The following is a 23777-nucleotide window of genomic DNA, read 5'->3' on the forward strand; positions in this document are numbered from 1 at the left end:
TTTTAAGGAAATTAGCAGACACATGAGCCAAAATGCATAAGCAAATGTATTTGTTGTAGGGTGATTTATTATATTGAAAAACTGGAGCCAGACTAACTGCCTAATAACAGAAGAATGGTGAAAAGTAGTGTACCCATATGTGGCTTATTACTCAGATCTTAAAAATCAATTTTTCAAAGAATAATTTATGACCTGAGGAAATACAGTAGAATGTTAAATGAAGAAAATAGGTATGGAATGTTTATAGAGTTTGATCCCAGTTAAATACATAAATCTCAATTACGATGAATAGGTACACCCCCCCTCTTTTTCCTGGCTGGATGTTCTCGAAAGGAACAAATAGGCAAGAAATTAATTTGAGATGTGTTTGAAGTAGAGGTGGGGTATTTGATTTTAGAATTTTATTCTAGGTTTGGAGCTTTTGTTTTTGTTTTTTTTGGTTTGATATTACTCTTTCCTACTCCTCGAGTTTTTGTTTGTTGTGTTTGGGTTTTTTTTTTTCTCCCTGAAGTCGTCAGTTTCTACATGAAGGCTGAGAAAAGCCTTACCCATCTGTCTAGGTTTTGCAAATGTAATCAGATTTTAGTAATGTTTTCCTTAACTAAAATGAGGAAGATTGGTAGAAATAAGGTTGCTCCAGTATTTGGAACTCTGTGCAAGGTGATCTGAAGTCAAATACTAAAGAAAGCAAAAACTTGCAAAGAGAGTAAAAAAGAGAGAAAGAGGAAGGTAGACTGACATATACCTTTGAAACCTGGACCCAAGGATTTCAGCCAGCTTAGAACTTTAAACCAATAAAGCACATCTATAGTAGAATTTTTTCTCTTCTAGAATTGCTTCTAAGTCCAGAGTCTGAGAAAAATGGTGCTATCCCACATTGTAAAACAAGCTGCCAGCAATTGAGGTGAGCCCCTTCCCCATAGGATTTACTGAGAAATAACAGTGGTATTATGTCTACCACCAGTGATTTCCAACGTCCACTGTACCCCGTGTCCCAGTCAATGTTAATAGGACTCAGAAGGGGTGGGATAGCTAGCTTTGTGGGGAGTGCAGTGTTTGTGACGGGGGTCAGTTGCCTCCCTTCCCCCCTTTCATCTCTCTAAAACCAATGGTAGGGGCTTCAGGTCTGTGTAGCTCTTGGAGAGGCCAGAAGAACACCCTAGGCATTCCTTTGGCTTTCCATGTCAAAGCAGGGAGATTGGAGGAGGAGCAGGAGCCACTGGTTACCCATACATAAGAAATCAGTGAAAGGCTGTGAAATGGACTTTCTCTTCTTTTATTTTTCAATTTAAATAAGCAGGAGGGAGAATAGTCAATCGTTAATCCGAAAATGAAGAAAGCATGGACTCAGAAGATGCCAAATATGAAGTGTAAATTATTAGTTCAAAAGCTAATTTACCGTGTATTATCCACCAGCTCATTGCTGATGACTCTGAATTCCCTATTTCCAGCTCTCCTCTCTCCCCTGAGCTCCAGATATTTCTATTTTTTTAACTAGCAGTTTCCCCTAAATATTAGATACAATTAAATGTACTCTCAGCTGGAGTAAATACCATCTGCACAGCCAAATAGTGTGGAAGCGCTCCTAGACCAGATGTAATATACTGGACAGGTAAAGAGCACAGACTCTGGACCCAGATGATACAGAACTGAACAAACAATGGATTGACCACTTATTAGCTCTACGACCTTGGGCAAAATACTAAGCCTCATTTTCTTTCGTCTGTAAATGAGGAAAGATGAGTACCCATCTGATAGTAGTAATGTACTTGATGCAGTGGCTGCCATGTGGTAAGTTCTCAATAATTGTTAGCGACTAATACTAATCTCTCTCTTTTTATCCACAAGTCCTGTTGAATCTCCATCTACATTTTAAACTTATCCTGTCTTCTTTTCCCTTGCTACATCTTCATGATTTGGACCTTTATTACTTTATCGCCTGGCCTGTTGTGATAGTCTCATACTTGATTCCTCAGTCTTTTGTCTTACCACCCTTGCCCGGATCCATTTTCCAGAGTAGCCAAAGTGAGCTTTGAATGAAATAAATCTTTCCTTACTCAAAGCCTTTGATTAATTCATCACCTATAGATTAAAACACAACATTCTAGGTGCTTCGTAACCCAGCCTCCAGCCTCCAGCTCCATCCCCTGACTCTTCCTCCATAAATCTTGAATATCTTGCTAACCAGTAATAGCAAGATTAGGCTTTACTGTGGGCATCCTTACTTTACATGTACAAGAGGGGCCAAAATATTTGTCATTGGCAAAAACCCATATAATCAAACACTAATTCCCATGAAAATTAATGCCAAATCTTTATTGACTCTATTAATGGAAAATAAGCTCAGGCACCAGGCAGATAATGCTGATAATAACATCCCTTCATAATTACAAACTAAAGATAACAGTAAACTGTCATCACATTATGAATTTTTTTTAAAAATCCAGAAACAACCAGCAACATGGTAGCAGCCAAAAGAAGCTGAGTCATTATGTCAGTGGTGAGAGGCTGTGCAAACTAACCAAATTTTATCCATTCTAAGCTTCACATTTTATCACACTAACATCGCTGAAATCAGGATGGGTTTTACAGTCTCTGCTGGCCAGGCCACATGCAGTTTAGAAGAAAATCTGAGAAACAATAGTGAAGCCCTCTTAAGAAATGCTACATTGATACCACACTCTTGATGCAACAGAGGATGATATTGTGTGGAAAAAGACAGACGTTGGTTACTCTGAAGGGAAAGGTGACAGGAGAGTCAGGCTCTAAATATGAAGAAGTTTTAGGAATACCTCACCAATTTTTCTCTTATATTTTACTTTTTATGCATATGCAAGAGGAATATGTGACAAAAATGTAAATTAATCTAAAAGAACAATTTCTTGGTGAAACAAAACCTCTAAGTGATGTGTCACAGTTTAATCAATAGCATTCTCCACTCCAACCATGACCCAGTAGTTCTTAGGATGATATACGACCTTCAAACTGAAGGTATCCTTAATGTGGTGAAATACTGTAGTGCACATTGGTGAGTGAGTGAATTAGACCACATTTCAGAATCAGTATTGCAAAGAATGGGAAAGATTCTTTTAAAACAGAAATGCATGCAAGATTGAAAAGAACGATGGCAGAATTGATTCATTCATGTGGCAGACGTTCCATAGGAAAATAAGGTGAGCCACATATGTTATTTAAATTTTTCTAGTTGCACATTAACAAAGAGTAGAAACAGGTGAAACAAATATATTTTATTTAGCCCAATATATTAAAAACATTATTTCAACCTGTACATGATATAAAAAGTACTAGTTGGATGGTTTACATTTTTTTAAAATAGTTTTATTTTTATAGTGATTTTAGGTTCACAGCAAAATTGAATAGAAGGTACAGAGGTCATTTTTTTTGTACCAAGTCTTTGAAGTCTTGTGTGTATTTTATACTTGAAGCACATCTCAATTCCTCTTACATCGTTTTAAGTGCACAGTAGCCACATGTGATGGTGCCTACTGTGTTGGACAGCACAGATCTAGACCCTTGTAGAATGCTGTAGTGACTTTGGCTTTTGCTGTGAATGAATCAGAAAGCATGAGAAGAGTTTTGAGTGCAATGGTGGTATGATACAACTGGGGTTTTCAAGGAATCCCATAACAAGACTTGGGTTTTCATAGGATCTGCTGTGTTAAGATTAGACAGAGAAGAGAGTGTCTCCTCATCTGCCCCAGAACAGACTTTAGCCAAGCTTTGGACAAAAGAGCAAAACTGAGTATAGGGGAGCGTAAATCCAATAACCAGATCTGGTTGGGGAAATGAGTATAATTGTAGTTCTCTGAACGCCCTGTTTGCACAGGCTGTGAATGAGACAGTCTGTGTCTTAATTCTACCAATGGAGATCTCTCTTCATGCTTCAAGACCCAGGTAGACCATTATCTTCTCTGGACGTCTCCTATGCCCTCCCCAGAAATAGTATATCCTGCTACAATACTCCATCGTAGTCCTTGGTTTACATGCTTGTTTCTTGCTATGGACTGTGAGATCCTCAAGGCAAGGTACATAACATATCTATCTCTAATCCTAATGCCCATTAGAGTTCCTGGAAATTAGTAAGCCCTCAATAAATATGTGTTAACTTCAAGCAAAACAAAAAAACTAGCTAAACGTCCCCCAAATGGAAACAACCTAAATGTCCACTAACAGGGATATATTTATATATTTATACAATTCAATACCATACAGCAGGGGGAGAGTCAACAAATTACACACAACATGAATGATTATTGTAAACCACTATATTGAGTGAAAGAGACAAGACACCAAAGCGTATATACCACATCATTCCATATACGTAATGTTCAATACAGGCAAAATAATCAAGGGGGACAGGATCCAGGTTACACTTGGAGGCAGTAACTGCAAGGGGCAAGAGGGGACCTCTGGGCTTCTGATAACATTCTATTTCTTTTTCTGGTTATTTAGTGTGTCTGATTTTTAAAACTATATTGAGCTATGCGGTTATATGTGCACTTTCCTGTATATATATTATACTTCAATTAAAAGCTTACCTACAAGAGCTTTCTACCTCCCGAAAGACAACAATACAAAAAATTGAAAATCGTTTTAAGTTCAGACCATTTTGCTCAGCTGAGTTATGTTTCAATATGTAAGAATAAATTTATGGCTAATGGAATAACATATAGTACATGCCCTTTTGTAATTAAAAACTTCCGCTAGCACAACATATGTTAAGTATTTTAAATCATTTGCCTCTTTCCTCAAAAAGTATTGTGAGTCAAAATCTGGAAAACATTTTAACGTGTAATAATTTAGTGTTTTTATATGAATTCTCTTGTTTTTACTTTTGCCTTACAATTTTCCATAAAAGTGTATTTTATTTAAGCATTTTAAAACATGCAATTTCATATTATATACTTACTCTAGTGCAGTGGTTCTCAACCAGGGGCAATTTTGCCTCCAAGGGGATGTTTAGCAATGCCTCAAGACATTTTTGGTTGTAACAACTTGGGGAGATGTTACTGGCATCTAGTGGGGAGAGGTCAGAGGTACTGCTAAACCTCCTACAATGCACAGAACAGCCCCTCATAACTAAGAATTATCCAACGCTAAATGTCAGTAGTGCTGAGGTTGAGAAACATGCTCTCGTTTAATATCATAATATTGTTGGAATTTTAAAATTAGAATTTTTCGACCAGTTTTAATCTCTTATATTTTAGAGATTTTTGAGATATTGAAATTGCTTTGTTCAAAGTGAATAAATTTTCTTTAAAAATTGTATATTGTTACCATATTTAGATAGCTTATTTTCTTAAGAGTGTGTGCCATGTTTTTTTTTTTTCAGTTTTCTTTAAAAGAAAAAGTTTGAGAAACATGTTGTTTATAACAATTTTATTCTTCTTGCTCCAGGCTAGAAGAACAAAAGAATATCTTGTCAGAATTTCAGAGAGATTTAAATGAATTTGTTTTATGGTTGGAAGAAGCGGATAACGTTACTAGTGTTCCACTTGAACCTGGAAATGAGCAGCAGCTAAAAGAAAAACTTGATCAAGTCAAGGTAATTTTGTTTTCTAAAATCCCCCCACAGCCTACTTGTATAAAGAGTATATGGATCTATTTTTTTAATGTATTTAATTGTTGATTTCCTGCCCATTAGGTTATTGATAGTTCCTCACTAATTTTTCTCACAACTTTACTTTGTCTTAACCTAGGGTTTCCCAATGAGTATATTTTTTTTAAAAAAAGTGTATTTGTGTGTGTGTGTAAAATGCCTGGCAGTATTTTTAAAACTAATTTGAAATTAATTTTAGACTTACTGGAGAATTCCACAGCTCCAAATTATTTTTAAAAACTGAGGAGAATCTTTATGGAAATGAATTCCTTTTCTTAGGGAAGACCTTAATTGCCAAATAAAACCCACAACTTCAGCTGCTAATTAACAGCATTCTATTTGCCTGAAGCAATATTTTGTTTTGGTTTGTTTTATCTGTTATCTGTGTGTGGGGGGGGGGGGTGTCCTGGTGTTGGTCTGCATTCTATACTGGTCGAATAGACATCCAGCTTATTCAAGTGGCTTTTCATACCTTCCATCACAGTATCTGCTTATTGCTGATTACCTCACCTGGCTGACTGACATGCTCTGATTATGTGGTTGGATTAACTTTCATGGTTTTAGTTTTAGGAAAGAAACTCTTTTGGATCTGTTTTACTTTAGTTCTTGAACAGAGGGTGAAAGGGAAAAAGAAATTAACATTTAATCATCCCCTATTATGTGCTAAATATTAGATGTATTTACATCTGCTATTTTATTTAATTTTGATATCAAACTTTCAAAATGGTTGCTATTATCCTCATTTTATGAGGTCACACAATCAAAGGGAAGCAGAATTGCTCCTTTATCAATGATTCAGTTGGTTTGCACATGCAAATTAGACTCCAATGCCAACCACTTATTTCTGTGAAACAAGAAATTTGTACCTGAACACATGATAAAGTATAAAAATAAAAATATCACTTAGTTCAGTAAATAAACATTAAGCCCATAGTATATGTCAGATATTGTGTTAGGTATTTGAGATTCAAAAAATAAAGTTTTGGATCCAGAGTTCATTTGAACATGGTTATGTCATGGAAAAATGAACTCAGTCTACTCTTGAAAATTCATCTTTCCTGAATGTATTGAGTGTCATATATAGCAATGTAATTGATAACTCATTTAAAAGATATGTTTAGCAGCATTCACTTATTAATAAATATGCACTGATTTTCTTCTTAGTCTGTCTAGATTAGCGCTGTCCAGTGGAACTTTCTATGATGATAGGAGTGTTCTCCGTTATTTATTTCAGCAGCCACTAGCTGTATGTGCCTTTTGAGTACTTGAAATGTAGCTAGTGTGACTGAAGAACTGAGTTTTTTATTTTATTGAATTTTAATTAATTTGCACTTAAATAGCCTCATGTGACTAGTGGTACTGTATTGGACACTGCAGCTCTCAGGTGACACAAATAAATAAAAGACAGTTCTTAAAACCATGGCGGTTTTGTAAGTCTTAGGAAAAGACGTTTATAATGTGATGCTGAATGAATAAGAGAAATTGAAGGATGTGAAGGAGTCAAAAATAAGTGTTCTTGAATGAAACGGCCCAAATTTGAATGACGGCTCTGTTGCTACTTTTGTGTCATTGGACCTGGTAATTAACTTCTCTGTTGGTATTTAACCTCTCTGTCTCAGTTTCCTTCTATATAAAAGAAAGATAAAAGGATCTACTTCATAGAGTTATTATACAAAAATTAACTGAGATAATATATGTGAAGAGCTTAGCCCAGTCCTGGTACCTGGTATGTTCTCAATGTTAGTTATCTCTTAATATGATACTGCAATTTCTTACTCAGTGGTAGATTATAGCACAGAGGCTTGATACCTGAGAGGAGGATGAGTTTATCCAGATTGTTCTACTTCTGATAGAGATGTATTTTCAGACTCTTAAATCTGTTTGGGGTGTTGCTTTAGAGCTCATCATACCACATAACATTTTTCTCTGGGGAAAAAATGTCTGAGGGATGAGATATTCTGGTCCTTTCTAGCACAGGCTCATCTGCTTAGGACTGCGTGTTTCAGTCTATCAGCTCCGAGCTCTGTAGAGAACTGTTGGTATTTGAGATAGCCGTGGGCCTTCGGTCAAGTTGCTTCATTTTGACAGACTAATCAATAGAGGCAAAGACTAGGTAGTTGGGACTGTACTGTAATTCATTTTAAACGTTGTTGCATTTGTCTGTTTCAGTTACTGGCAGAAGAGTTGCCCCTGCGCCAGGGAATTCTAAAGCAATTAAATGAAACAGGAGGAACAGTGCTTGTAAGTGCTCCAATAAGTCCAGAAGATCAAGACAAACTTGAAAATAAGCTCAAGCAGACAAATCTTCAGTGGATAAAGGTTAGACATTAGCCATCTCCCCTGTTGCATGTGTTAAATGTTGCAAATGTTTGTTTTGTTTCCTGGGCGCTTTATTGGGGTGGGGGGGGGGGGGGGGTGGCAGGGAGACTGGTATGTGGATTGTTGTTTTGTTTTTGTTTTTACCCTGACCATTTGATTTAGCTGTATGATTTGTTGTGGATGGAAAGTATGGTGATGGTGGGATGGTACATGAATGACCAAGTGCCAAAAAATACATTACTATTACTTTGCGGGAATCATTCTAAAGAATTAGACTGGAAAAGAGATGAAGTAATTAATTCATTGTTTAGGTGTATATTGACAGTTTTTAAGCAAGATGGTGGTGAATCCAGTTCAACAAGTACCATAAATCAGAATTACTTATCCTTACCTATAGTATAGACTTAGTAGTTGATGCATGCTAACCTTCTCCAAAAGGTATCTTTTTAATTAATTAATTTATTTATTTATTACTATTACTTAGTTACTTAACTTGTGAGTCGTTATCTTTCTACCTCGGATACTTTTTAAATCTAATATTTAAACATGCTTATCAAATTAATGCATACTTAGTCTTTAAAGCTAAGTGGTACATCTGAATTTATAATGAAAACCAACATCAATTGATCCATCACTATTTATCAAAAGATAATCCTTTTCCCACTGGGCTGTTGTGACAACTTTGTCATAAATCCAGTGAACATTTATGTATGAATCTGCCTCTGGATTCTCTATTCTCTTCCATTTGATTATGTCTGTCCTTTGACTAGTACCATATTGGCTTAATAACAAGCATTTTTTTAACAGATTAATCAAGATATAATTCATAAACCATACAATTCACCCATTTTAAAGTGCACAATTCAGTGGTTTGGGTATATTTATTTTTTTAATTGAGGTAAAAATTATATAACAAAATTTGTCATTTTAACTATTTTTAAGTGTGCAATTCAGTGTCATTTATTACATTCACAGTGGGTAACCTTCATCATCATCTATTCTCAAAGCTTTTTCATCACCCCGAACAGAAATTCTGTAACCATTGAGCAATAACTCCCCATCCCCCTACCTCCCAATGCCCCCAACACAAAGTAACTTCTAATCTACTTTCTCTCTCTATGCATTTACCTATTCTAGGTATTTCATGTAAGTGGACTCATACTATATTTGTCCCTTTGTGTCTAGATTATTTCACTTAGCATAATGTTTTCAAGTTTCTTCTATGTTGTAGCATGTATCAGAACTCCATTCCTTTTTATGACTGAATAATATTCCATTGTATATATATATACAATTGTTTTATAAAAAGATTTGGGATCTGGTAGTGTAAACCTTCCAACTTTGTTCTTCTTAGTCCAGATTGCCTTTGCTATTTTTGATTATTTGGTTTACCAAATAAATTTTAGAACCAACTTGTCCATTTTTACTAAAGCCTGCCAGGATATTGATTGGAATTGTGTTGAATTTGTAGATCAATTAACATATTTACAATATTGAGTCATCTAATTGTGAAAAGTGAGACATCCTGCCATTTATTTGGGGCTTCATTAATGCCTTTTTAGTAATATTTTACAGCTTTGAGTCCAGAGTACCTGCACATATTTTATTAGATTTAATCTCAGACATTTGATGTTTTACTCCTATTATAAATGGAATTCATTTTAAATTTTATCTATTTGTTGCTAGTGTATAAAAATATAATGAATTTTTGTGTATTAAGCATATACATAGTGTCCTTGCTGAATTTACTTATTAATATTAGTAGTTTGTAGAATATTTTGGTTTATTTTATGTGCACAATTGTGTCGTCAAATAGAGGTCGTTTCTTTGAATCCTTATGATTTTAATTATTTTTTTTGCATAGACTAGGATCTCCAAAACAATGTTTAATAAAAGTGTGATAATGGGAAGCGTTGGCTTATTCCCTGTCTCAGGTGGAAAGCTTTCAGTAAGCTATCATTAAAGATGATATTTGTTGTAGGACTTTTTGTAGGTCCTCTTAATCAGATTAAGGAATTTCTTCTTACTCCCAGTTTATCAAGGTTTTTATTATGAATAAGTATTAAACATATTCAAACAGCTTCTCTGCATTTATTAAAATGATTAAATGATTTTTCTCCTTTGTGTAAATGTGGTAAATTATAGCCTTTGGTTTTGGACTGTGAAACTACTCTGGGATTTCTGAAATAAATCCTATTAGTCATGATGTCTTGTACTTTTTATAGATTGCTGGATTCAATTTTCTAATGTTTAGAATTTTTATATATTTGCTCCTGACAGAAAATGGTCTGTAATTTTTTTTTGTAATAGCCGTCTCAAGTGTTGATAGCAATGTTAGACTAGTCTTATAAAACAAGTTGAGAGGTGCTCTCTTTTCTTCTGGAAGAAATTGTTGAACGGTATTATTTCTTACTAAAATGTTTCAAAGAATTCAACTGTAAAGCTATCTGGGCATGGAATTATTGTTTTTGTGGGAAAGTCTTTGATAATTGGTTTAGTTTCTTTAGAGGATACAGAGATTGTTAGAGTTTTCATTTCTTTGTGTGTCAGCTTTTGTATGTTGTGGCTTTCAAGGAATTTGTTTCCTTGTCATTTTCTCTTTTGGGGCTGTAGACTTTCTTTGTACAGCTAGTGATCCTTGATATATTTTTATGTAAGAATGAAAAAATAGAAAGACTGTGAGGTCTAAGTACCTGGGTGGGTCTTGTTGACTGGGATATTTTACTCTATGTGCTAAGTCAGAGCACTGATTCTTTTGCTGAAAGATGCCTTCAAATTGTATAATACAGTGGGCTTTATTCTGAGGTACCCACACCAACTGCTGAAATTCTTTCCAGACACCAAGTTCAATTTCTTTAGATAAGAACCACACGCTTCTTGTTTGTTTTGGTTTGTGTTTATTTTTGCTTGTAGGTAGGTGCTAAGAGAAGACCATTCACTGTGTGGTAGTTTTGAACCAGGGGAAAATTTCCATCTACAAACTTTCAGTACCCCAATTTTAACCCGCTTCTTAGCCCAAACCATCGTGGCATCATTCGTCTAAACACTTCCAGGTTCTGCCAAGGTCAGATGCCCTTGTACCCAAGGCTACTTCTCCCTTACTTTTTATGTCCCCATATATACTTTCCTCATAATGTGCTTTCCACTTTTCAAGGATGTTTTGAAACCTCTCATCCACTTTTGACCACAGTTTTCTACTACCTTACTGAGCATATTTGATACTTGTTAATTTTGTTCTATCCAAAATATAAAGCAAATTGTAATCCTTTAAACCAGGAGCAAATCCATGCCAAGAAGATATTGCAGAACTATAATTTTCATGTAATGTAAAAGGGCTTCTTTCAAAAATGGCACAATTGCCTGTAAAGAATTGCTTGTTATTCATAAGCACCCAACTAAATTAAGAGGTATGAAAAAGTTATACTGAGGAAAGTTTCTGTATGTCGATGATTTGAAAAGGAAATACTAGAGGCTTCGTTTTGAATTGTGTTAGGTTATTTATTATATTTTTTAATTGATGATGCTGAAGTTCTTGTAACAGATCATTTACATGGCTGATAAAATATTTATGAACTGAAATAAGTATCAATTTTATGACATTAAAATCAAAATGTGTCTTTGGGTCTCTATAATTCAAACAACTAGGTATTTGAAAAAAATTCCCTTATTTTTATATATCAGCACTTTCTTTCAGTTATGTGAATAATCAGAGTAAAACACTCTAAGGTGAATTTTTTTCCTACTGAAAATGTAAAGTTTCTTCCTTTAATGGTTTCAAAACAGCCATGTTTAATATTAGACACTTGCATATGGAGGGAATGTGTTTTCCTAGTAATTAAATTTTGTAGTCACATAACAATACGAATAAAATCATTCCTCATAGGAAGAGAACAAGGAGGAGACATGCCCCAAAATATTCCACAATATCTCAGTACATCCTGATATCACAAAAAGGAACACAAAAATTATAATTGCGGGAAGTATGAGAGAACTATCTAAAACACACAATAGCAATTTTGTGAATAGTGAAACATGAGTCAAGGTTTTATCTGTTCTGTAACAAAATAAAAAGTCAATTTTTTATGATGGAAAATTAAAACTGAAACTATGGACACCATATTGCGTAGACTTATCTTACTATATCATCCATAATATCTGTGTCCCATCCCCAAATTATAATTTTAATGCTATGCCTTTGCTACCAAATGTCATAGAATTTGGAATCTTATTCATTAGTCATATTAAAAATTATTTAATTGTCTCTTCTCGATCCCTATGCCACCCAATCCTGGTTGGTTTAAATTTAGGAACAGAAAACAAATGATCAGTACCAGATTTAGACCAGTACACAAGTCAGTAGTTTAAAAAGAAGTAAAGAAAGTTAATCAAGATGATCAAGAGATAGTGTTGATAGCCATTCAACCTCAACTTCTCCATCATTAGAGAAGAATAATGAGGACCCTTCCCCTCTATTCTCCAGCCCTCTCCTCCATCCAAAGGCTAGAATGGGTGGTATAATTGTAACTAGTAGGTCATGATTGCTGGGATACAAATATTTCAATTCTTTAACACACAGTGTCTCGAAAAATGTCCTACTATCACATCTCTGGTGGCAGGTGCCTTTCTCCACAGCTAACTCTAATATGCTGTATCCTGTGTAGTTGACCATCTTACCAATTACTTGGGCACCTTTATGTTTCATTACTAAATAGAGAAAACAGCCATTGGAGGTAATGTAGCTGTTCCTTTAAGGGAGTGGTGGACCCTATAAGGAGTCTATTGCAAAAGTATCAACTTGCCTTGGCCTGGGTAGCCTCTCTTTATGCAGAGATGATAAATGTTGCTTTAAAGCCAAATACAGGCCTTAGTTTAAATTTATGGCTCCCTCTAGCTGAGGATTGTAAAGTGATATCCTCATTTTTGTCTAATACATATCTTGACCCTTACAATCTTTAACAATAATGCTCTCAAGATCCACAAAATGGGAATGTTATTAAAGCTAGCCTCTGTGTGTTTGTCTTTCTCTGTCTCACTCTATGATCTTCATACACATCTGACTCTGTTTTCAACATTTTTCAGTCTTCATATTTCTTTGTAGATTCTCTGAACTTGTGTGTGTGTGTGTGTGTGTGTGTGTGTGTGTGTAGGGGGTTCTCCCTCCTGTTCTGCTTCTTCCCATAACTATCATTCTCTCCCTTTTTCTCTGTTATGTATGTCTTTGCCTATGAATTGACATCTTTCTATGTCTATCATGAATCTACTTTTCTATATGCACATATGTCACTTCTCTTCTGCCCAGACAGCATATGTGACACATTCTCTCCTATGCTCTCTCTTCCTCTGACTCTTTACCTTTAAATCCCTCTTTCATCTTCTCCTGTCCTTGCCGCTTTGTGTCCCCTTTCTTCATGGCTCTTTTTACGTGTTATGTGTAAATATTTTTTCAACTACCCATTATTTGGAACTAAAATATGTTTTATCAGTCTTTATTTTTGAATCATATTGTATGCTTCCTGTACTTAATTGAAAAGGTGAAAAGATGGAGCGTTTATTTTGTAGGCTCATAGGTGGAGGGAGCGTAATGAAGCTAAATTACTCACCTTCTAAATTGGAACACTGAGTCCTGGAAAGCTTATGTGACTTATTTGAGAATGCATTGTTCTCTATTTAAATACAAAAGTTATGCCAAGATAAATAGTGTTTATTAACTTTTTAGTGAAGCTCAAATGATTTTTCTGTGGATAATATGCCTATCTTTACGAGAAAATGGTATTCACCTATTTACTGTTACAGCATATACCTGATATTTCTTGGAGATTCTTCATCTTGGAAGTTTCTTTTATGTAGTTATTAATTACATCGTAGCATCTATTCACTTATTAAATCATTCATTCAACAAAGATCTAATGCGTGACCACTATGTACCACATGCTGTTCGAAGCATATTGTAATTAGTTCCCACCCTTGCCATATTTAAAGGACATTCGTAATTACATAGGGCTTGGCATGCTAACTATTCATATCTGTAATTATGGTTGCCAAATAGGGTGAGGCTGAGAGTTGAGGGGGAAGTAGTAATTAAAAGTTTATAACATAAGCATCCTTGACTTTGCCACCTATAGTTTCAAACTGAGATGGGGATTCTTACTAGGTTGTGTGTCATGAGTACATCTCAATTTGCCCTGACATTCCTGGTTTTGCCTATTATTCCTTAAGTTTTAATAGCTCCCTCTTTCTCTCTCTTGAATGTCCCTCTTTAGAAGATTAAAAAACTATGTGTAAGGTCACCCTAATTATGAGAACAAACATCAGGCTCTTAGAGGTGGGCCTGGCCCAGTACTCAATAACTATTATTATCGTCCCTGCTAATCTTTTCATCAGCAGCGGCAGCCCTGCTCCCTTGACACTACACTGAAGTGTAGAAGTTGAGATTGTCCAAGAAACCTGATTGCCATTAACACCAAATTCATCACTCTTTTATGACAATAAGTTTATAACAATGAGTGGTTAACTTTTCAAACTATTGAAACTTCAGGCAATGCCAAGAAGGTGGATCAGGCATTTTAGAACAAATAAAAGGTAAATAGGAGTTGTGAGGAGGCAATTTATTGTGTTATAATAGTGATTAATAGTGAGGTTTATGGATTATGGGTTCAACCCATCACTAGCTGTATGATCTTTTACCTACCTTGTCCATACTTCAGTTTTAACACCCTTAAAATTCAGATACCTAAAATACTTTCCAGGTTGTGGTGAAAATTCAATGAGATAGTGCATGGGAAATACATAACACAGTATCTGGCACAGTATATAATTGGTTAAAAATGTTAGCTTTAATAAAACATTATGGGTAATATTTAAATGGAAAAACACAAAGACAAAGCACAAAATTCTTAGTGAGCCACCTTCTTTTTTTTTTTATTGTGGTAAGAACACTAAACATGAGATCTACCCTCGTAACAAACTTTTAAGAGTACAATACAGGATTAACTGTAGGCGCTATGCTGTATAGCAGATCTCCAGAATTTTTTCATCTTGCATAACTGAAACTCTATACCCATTGAACAATTCTCATTTCCCTCTCCCCCTTGCCCCTGGTAACCACCATTCTACTCTCTGTTTCTATGAGTTTGGCTATTTTAGATTCTTCATATAAGTTGCATCGTGCGGTATTTGTCCTTCTGTGACTGGCTTTTTTCCGTCAGCATAATGTCCCCCAGGTAGATCCATATTCTTATATATGGCAGGATTTCCTTCTTTTTTAAGGCTGAATAATATTCATCATCTTAATCAAACAGTTATAAATATAGCTCTTGGGGAGAAAGCTGAAATATGTGCCACTATTATGAATCAGAGAGCTGAAAGAAAGGAGAGTTAGGCCCTAATGGAAAGCATAGAGGATTTTCAGCCAGTGCTTTCCCGTTCCACTGATCTCATTATTCTTATTGTCTATGACCAACTAACATTTCAGATAAAATGTGTTAGAAAATGATGGAAATGATTTTTCTCCTCACGTTCACTGTGAAGTTCAAGTATTCCATCATCGTTTTCGAACACCAACATTTTCATGTTTTAAGTATGAGCATGATTTAAGATGACCTTGTTAACCCAGAGATCTTTGCAATTAATATACTTACCTGACTTTAACTCAGAAATCCAGACAGAGTGTAACTGAATCTCCACACTGCTTCCCCGCCCTCTTCCCCTGCCTTCATTCTTATTGTTGGTTTCCCCCATTTTGGTGGAGTGATCAGAAACCATTTGTAGAAAGTTTCATTGGAGCTAGATAACGTTCAATTAGGAAACCTCAACCTAATACTAGTGGATTTGTTCATTTCAATGCAATGCTATTTTCAAAAATATTAACAAACAAAAATCCAGCATGCATTGTAAAGCACTGATACTTGTGCAACAACTCATTTTCATATGAAAACTTTAGTTTTCCACTATATACATACTGGAAGTATGCACTGAGTATGAAAATTTGTCATTCAAGTATGCTGTGGCCCAGACTTTATTAAAAAGGTAAACTAATTTCAGATTAAAAACAGATGTGACTCTTCTTGGCAAACTTTCTTCCCTGTTCACAATGAATTTAAAATGAAGGAAGGTATGATAATAAAAAGAAAAAAGAGAAGAAAAGTGTAATAACTCTGACCTTCAGTGTAACATTTTTGAAGTCCTTTAGTAGCTCAAAGATGTTTGCCCTAGACCAATGAATTTTAGAAAGAAGAAATGATATACAAAGAGATCTTGTTAATATAAAATGTTGTTCATTTTTTTTCTGCAGTGGCTTTGCCTTGGAATGACTAGATTATATAATGTTAACCCTGAGACTAGAGGGGTTGCCTTTCTTTCTAATAATTTAATAATCCCGAAATGACCTTGAATGGAGGGTTTCATATACCAGCTCCTTAAACTGAAGTCAAATGCCAAATGAAGATTAAGGCTGTATATAAGAGTACAGATTGTGGATTCTCACCCGGTTTTGTTTATTACGTCACATGCAAAGCCAATAAGTAAAGCAAAAATAAAATAAGAGTGCTATTTTTATAAAAGGTCAGCATCATACCAAAAACTGTTCTGTCAAATCTTTATTTACTTATACTGCAAGATGTGTGTTTATTTACGTACCTAAAAGAATTTAATACTAAATCTTGACTAGTGTATACATGTCAGCTGACCCCTAGTGCTTCAAACGGTGGAAGAGGGGCACTGAATGCTGGGTTGGTTGGTGTATTCCGTTTTTGTTGTAGACCACCTGCCAGGGCTTATAACAGATCTGTAATGGGTTTCTTACCTTTTATTGTGTAGAAAATGGATTGATAGATTAGACCTGGGACCAGCGAACTGTGGAACCCCAGGTTTGCGGGAAAGAGTTTATCACTCTTTGATGTTATTTCTGTCTCGTGTCAGCTGAGAAGGATGAGCTAGATTATCTGAGAGTAAGCTGGATGCCAAAATCAGCATTCCCCTCATTTATCCACCTTATAGTTCAGGGCAAGGCCACTGTGTGGGTTATGAAGGGACTGATAAAGACCTGATGGACAAATTTTGTTTTACTGCCTTTTAATTTTCTTGTTATTAGTTATATAAGACATGAAAAAAGACCATTTCATTGTCTGTTGCTAGAGAAAGTCAATTTGTTTTGCTGTAGAAGTGAAAGTATTCGAACTGAGTGGTGCAGTTATAATTTGTGAACACTTTCAGTTATCACTGGGAAAAGTATAGTCCATCTTTGGCATGCTTGGCCAAGTGTGGAGAAAAAGAGATGGACCAGGAAATGGGCCAGGAACCAAAGTCATTGCAAGGATATTTCGAGAAAACTCCATTTGTCCTGATAGTTGCAACCTATAGGCAACCTGTGACTGATGACAATACCTAAAACACAGTCTAAAAATAAATTGTTTATGAAGGTGACACATTCTGTCTATTCTTGATGTGGGTGACATCAACAATTTTGAATAGGGCAATTTAATTCTTGGACTTATTTAGACATTTATAAAAGAATGAAAATCTGCGGCTCAATCACAATTTAAATGACTGTTGCAAAGATTGCTTTTGTTGCTGCTTTTACTGTTGTTACAAATCCTAGACCAATACAGTTATCTCCTTGAAGCTGCTTATTGTTTTATTTATATCAGTGATGTGTATCTTTCTGCTAGAATCATTGATAATGCTTGTGAAGGCAGAGAGAAAAATTAATTTTCAGATACTATATAGGCACTCATTCATTGGCGACAAATAAAAGACAACCCAGGAAACAGGAAAATAAAACGACACTTTACGGTTAAGATTTTATAGAGTTTGAGAGCAGAGGAAAACAATTTTTAAGTACTAAAATAATTAAAAGAGATGTTGACATTAACATCTTCAATTATCAATACCGAAGCTAGAATACAATACAATTAAATAATCGCTTCTTTGAATGAAGAGTTCATTTTCTTAAGACACCCCTTTCCAATTTCTCACTTGGTTCATAAGTGGTTACTTCTGAATGTGCCCTCAAATATTGTAATGGTTTGTGTAATCACTGTCCCTGCTCCATTTTCCCACCCTCCACACCTCATCTCAGCACTGGAAAGATCACTAAACTTGCAGTTAATAACTTAGTCCCAATGCAGATTCACCATTCACTAGCTCATAACTATGGGCCACTTACGTAATCTTGTTTTGCCTCTGTTTGCTCATTTTTACAATGATGATGTGTTATGAGGCTTCTTCGCTCATCCCCCAGGGTTCGGTGAGGAACTAAGGACACAATATATACAATAATACTTTGTTAGGAGGAGTTAAATTGTGGTTACTATTACAGGGTGTAGGTGTCATAAAACTCTGATACTGGTGGTAAGAAAGAGGATCTATGTGCCATCGTGTAGAGCAGCATTTCTCAAACTTTAATGTACACCTGAATCACTTAGGGATTTTGTTAAAATGAGGTTTCTGATTCAGTGGGTCTTGTGTAGGATCAGAGATTCTGCATTCCCAGCCGGCTTCCAGGTGATGCCAATACTCTAGGCCTTGGTTCACACTTGAAGTAGTAAGGATATAAAGGATGGCTGGCAAGAATCTGTGTGTGAGTTGACCACAAGTCCTGTTCGTTGGAATATTCAGGCAGTGTATTCTGAGATACTGGTGAGGCTTTTTCTAAAAACTTTTGTCTCTTGGTGTGTGTGAAGCACATCCATCCAACCCCAGAGGATGCATATTCGACTTCCACAGAACATCTGAGCACATTCAACTTATTTATATCTTTGAAACATAGCCCTTCTTGGGATTCATAACCCAGATGTGCCCCTCTCATATCCATTCCAGCTTTTCCCCCTTCCATGTTGTATATTGCAAGAGGATGACCTCTGCCTGCCATATTTCCAAGCTTCCTTGCCCACCAGCTACTGGATACATTTAGCCAGTGGGAGGCATGGGCAGGAGACTGGAGAGCAGGAGGAGGGGAGAAATCAAGGTATTTCTTCCCTTCCTTCACTGCTTTGGGCAATGGCTGATGCAGAGTATGTAGCCAGTAATTACTAGCCGCTATTAAGTCTGCTAATACTACCTTCTAAAATCTCTTCTCCAGTGGTTACCTCCATAAGTTTGCTATCAATTTTTGTACAGGTGTTTCTGCAAAACATTGAGCCTGCCTTCAGTTACACATTCATTCAAAATTAGCAGTTTTAAAGCTTTAGGACTCCGGTATTATTTAAGAACTCTGAACTAAGCCTTACTCCCATTTCTGGCCTTCGCCTAGATATCAGTTATCTAGTGCTACAAAAGGGTTAGGTGAAAAACCCCCTAAAACCTATTGACTTAAAATGATAACCATTTATTATTGCACACAGTCGGTGGGTCAGCCAGGCTGTTCTGCTGATAGAGCTCAGGTGATCTTGCTAGGACTCACTCAGCCATTTCCAGTCTGCTGATGGGTTGACTGGGGCCTGGCTTGTCTAGGATGAGCTCTGGTGGGATGACTCACCTCTGCTCCATTTGGACTCTCATCCTCCAGCAAACTAGCCTGGACTTGTTCTTATGCAAAAAATAGGATTCTAATAGAAAATCAGAAGTGAACAACTCCTCTTGAGGCCTAGGCTCAGAACTGGCCCACTGTCATTTCTAATACATTTTGTTGGCCAAGCAAGTCACAAGGCCAGTCCAGATTCAAAGATTAGAGAAATAGGCTGCACTTCTTGATGGTAGGAACTTTAAAAGTGATATTGCAAAGAGATGTGCATACAGGGGGTTCATCAACGCAATCGGTGTACCATACCCTGTAATCTGTCAGGTTTCTTACTCATCTCAAAAGTAAGATATTTAATTAGGATACATTCCTATGTATTTATACTTCTAATCAACTAGTCCTAACTCTCATATAATGCTAGCTCAGGATCAACACTCTCAAAAGCCAATAGTCTTGAGGGTCACAAAGATCCTCAAAGATACTTTATGCCAAATCCTGGGAGGGTAGCAGCATTCATTTATTAATACATTCAATAATTATTAAGTGGCTCTAACATGGCAAGTATCATGCTAGGAAAGGAGGATAGAGTTATTAACAAGACAGACACTTGTGTTTGTAAATCTTACATTTGGTGGGAGGAGACAAACATTAAAACTAATTATGTAATTATAAATGCAGCTATTCTCATTGCTTTTTTATGTTTGTTAGGTTGTACACTGAGCTACTATAATAAAGAGACTCCAAATTTCAACGGCTCAAGCAATATAGATATCTGTGTCTTTTTCACATGAAGCCCAGCCTGGGTACATAGTCTCTGCTTTTAAAAGTTATTCCAGCAACCCAGGCTACTAAGATAGCTATACTATCATCGACATAGTGCTGTATTTAAAAATCTCCACAATAATCACCAAAATATCTATGCTCTCTCTTTCCCACCAATCGTACACACTCATTGCCTCCCCAAAAGAGACCACCCAAAGTCCCTTTCACTTACTGCATCTGGCTCAAAGTCCATTGCCTCTGGGTTATCTACTGTCTTCATGAGATCCAGAGGTGACTCCTCAGGGTCCAGTGACCTATAAAGTAAAAGTCACGCTATCTACTCCTACAACAACCACATCTTAACAGTGGAGCAAGAACAGGCCCAAAGACAATAATAAGTACTGGACCCCCTGTAAGACCTAGATCGTGAATCCAGTACTCTCCCACCTTCCTCTTCGTACCGTTCAGCCCAGACTGAGATTTCAAATGAAAGCTAGGGAGAATGATTTAATAGAGCTTCTTTAAAGACAGAGATGAGAAAGAATAAAGTTGCTTTCTACATAACCCCACCATCTAAGTAATAATTGCTTAGTTCAAATTGTGGTGACACAAAAAAGGGCAGTGTGGGGGCTAGCCCCGTGGCCGAGTGGTTAAGTTCGCGCGCTCCGCTGCAGGCGGCCCAGTGTTTCGTCAGTTCGAATCCTGGGCGCGGACATGGCACTGCTCATTGAACCACGCTGAGGCAGCGTCCCACGTGCCACAACTAGAAGGACCCACAACAAAGAATATACAACTATGTACTGGGGGGCTTTGGGGAGAAAAAGGAAAAAAATAAAATCTTAAAAAAAAAAAAAAAAGGGCAATGTGAGATCATATTAACAGGGGCCCAAACACAGACCAGAAGAGGAAGGAATGGTTGTTTCAGATAACAATTAGAGAAACACATAATAGATACTATGATTTGGTTTAGAAAAAAACTCATTTGAGCTCCCTAGTTCTGGATACTCCTACCCAAACTCCTCAGGGTTAAGGATAGCCTTTCCCTGGATGCACAAGTAGTTTATATTTCCTTTCTCTAATTCTACCTCTGACCTGGATGCTGACCTTGTCATTGACTTATTCTTCACTGGGACCCAAAGTCGTTATGTTAATCCTGGAGGAGACAGAGAGGCCACTACCTGCACTAACAATTTACATAATTATTTTTCTTACAATTTGGTGCTAATTAAAATGTGAAAAGAGTAGTAATAATGTCCATAAATGTAATAAGGCCATTCTTTGTTCCTGAAAGCAAAGATAATGTCACCAGAAAGGATTTTGTGTATATTCACATAAGAGCAAGAAAGAGGAAGAAAGAAAGGATAAGGTGAGAGAGCCCAATAATCATCACATTGTCTGGCTTAGGCAATGCAGAATATTTATTTCAAGGAATTAAAAAATGGAATTCTATTGATTTTTATTTCTGCATAGTTCTACGTGTTACTAGGCTGCTTGATTCCAATTTTGGTCTCACTCTGTTCTAGTTATAGGTATATATATAGGATATATAACAAACTATCCTAAAAGTGGCTTAAAACAACAAAGTTTTATTATATCTCTTGATTCTGAGAGTTGACCACAATATTCTTCTGCTTCACGTAGTGTCAACCAAGGCACTGGGAAAGGTGAAAAGTCTAAAATGGCCTCTCTCACATGATTGGCAGTTGGTGCTGGCCGCCAGCTAGGAACTCAGCTTGGGCTGTTGGCCAGAAGCCTCTTTCCGTTTGGTCTTCTCTGTGTGACTCCTTGGGCTTCCTCACAGCTTGGCGGTTGGTTTCCCTGAAGAAGAGTTCCAAAGGAACAAACACCAGTGTTCAAGCACGTTTCAAGTTTCTGTTTGCATCACACTTGTTAATATCTCATTGGCCAAAGCGAAGGCAGATGGCCAAGCTCAGTGAAAATGAGAGAAGACTATGCATAGACATGCATTCTGGGAGGCATAATTCACTGGGGCTGCCAAATATCCTACCACACATTCCTTACTAGCTGTGTGGTCTCTCTGTGTCTTGATTTCCTCATCTGAATATAGGGACAAAATGACACTACAAAAATGGACTGAGATATAACACACATAAGCTTAGAGTCACGCCTGGTACATAGTAAAACACCAATAAATATTAGCTATTATTAATATTTTTTTGAGGAAGATTAGCCTTGAGCTAATTGCTGCCAATCCTCCTCTTTTTGCTGAGGAAGACTGGCCCTGAGCTAACATCCATGCCCATCTTCCTCTACTTTATATGTGGGACGCCTACCACAGCATGAGTGTGCCAAGCAGTGTCATATCTGCACCCGGGATCCAAACCGGTGAACCCTGGGCTGCCAAAGTGGAATGTGCGCACTTAACCGCTATGCCACCGGGCTGGCCCCAGCTATTATTAATTTTTTAAGTATTACTCCTATAGAGCTGAAAACCTAAAAGTTTTCTAAACAGTGGCAAAACTGGGAAATAGTAACACATTATAAGCTTCTGCTTTAATCTGCCTTCCCCTCAAGCCCTTCAGATATGCCATTAGTATGAATGTAATCTGTGTTATGGAACCACCAACACACTTTTCTGGAATGCCTGATTGATTCCAACAAGAGCATCTTCTAGTCACAAAATCACTGGCAAGCAAGGTTTCTACCTATTTAGGGGGATGCTGAAGGTTCAGCAAGGGCAAAAGTTCCTCGGTAAATTTCTAGTCTAGGTTTTCCAGCTTCTCTGCAATCCATTTCTGGCTCTCCCAATATTTTCTCCCACTGGTCATTTTCACTCAGGCTGCCATTCCAGTGAGACTGCCCAATGTTCCTCCCATTTGTCCTGCGTTCTTCCTTGCCTGTTCTACCCTGTCTGGTCCACCTAGAAGGTCTACCTTCTTTCCTTCTCTCTTACATCACAAGTCCCCAAATCTGACCACTCCTTTATACCTCCATGAAGCCCAACAAGACCTATCTTGTCTTCCTGTTACCCTGAAGCCCTCAGCAGTATTTCTCTTACTACATTCGTTACTTTCTACCTCATGTGTGTCAGGCATTCAGTTTGTATCATTCCTTTATTTCTTTATACATCTATACTAACTCTGCACTGGACTGTCCAGAAAGAAACTTAACTTAATCCGGTTTGGGAGTCTTCCCCATTCCCTAAGAGAATTCAAGAGTCTTGGCTGTGTTAGGTTATGATAGATAACATTTATTGATAGTTTACTGTGTCAGGTACTATTCTATGTGCTTCCCCTTTGTTAGAAGAAAAATAACCTAACACTAGCCAATAGCAGTCTAGAACAGATCTAAATTTCTTGCTAGACTGCCACATTCGAAAGGATCAATAAATATTCACTGTTAAATTTATTGATGATTTGGTTGTGGTGTGTGGTGATGTTGATTTTTATAATGTGGTGTTGGTGGTGATTTTTATAACGTGAATGCAAAAATAATTTTTTCCAAAAAATCTGCATTCGTATCTTTAGGAAAAGGTAGAAATTTCATCCCAATTCATGTGTCTTTGAGAGGACACCCCTGGCAGTAAACTCCCAGGCAAATGCCACCATCTGTGTGATTTCCTTCCGTTTGCCAATGTAGGCACAGCAGGTACTGTTAGGT

At 36.7% G+C, this 23777-nt stretch overlaps 1 protein-coding gene across 9 annotated transcripts in view; it reads left to right on the forward strand.

Annotated features, from left to right (window-relative positions):
* Window positions 1–23777, forward strand: part of DMD (dystrophin) — a 2273580-nt gene that overhangs the window by 1517142 nt on the left and 732661 nt on the right. For all 9 annotated transcript variants that reach the window (XM_046672830.1, XM_046672828.1, XM_046672833.1 and 6 more), the window contains 2 exons: window positions 5419–5566; window positions 7790–7939. In XM_046672830.1, coding sequence (XP_046528786.1) covers window positions 5419–5566; window positions 7790–7939 — 298 coding nt within the window. The remainder of the gene's footprint in view (window positions 1–5418; window positions 5567–7789; window positions 7940–23777) is intronic.

Source organism: Equus quagga, chromosome 10 (assembly GCF_021613505.1).
Source record: "Equus quagga isolate Etosha38 chromosome 10, UCLA_HA_Equagga_1.0, whole genome shotgun sequence".
Lineage (NCBI taxonomy): Eukaryota > Metazoa > Chordata > Mammalia > Perissodactyla > Equidae > Equus > Equus quagga.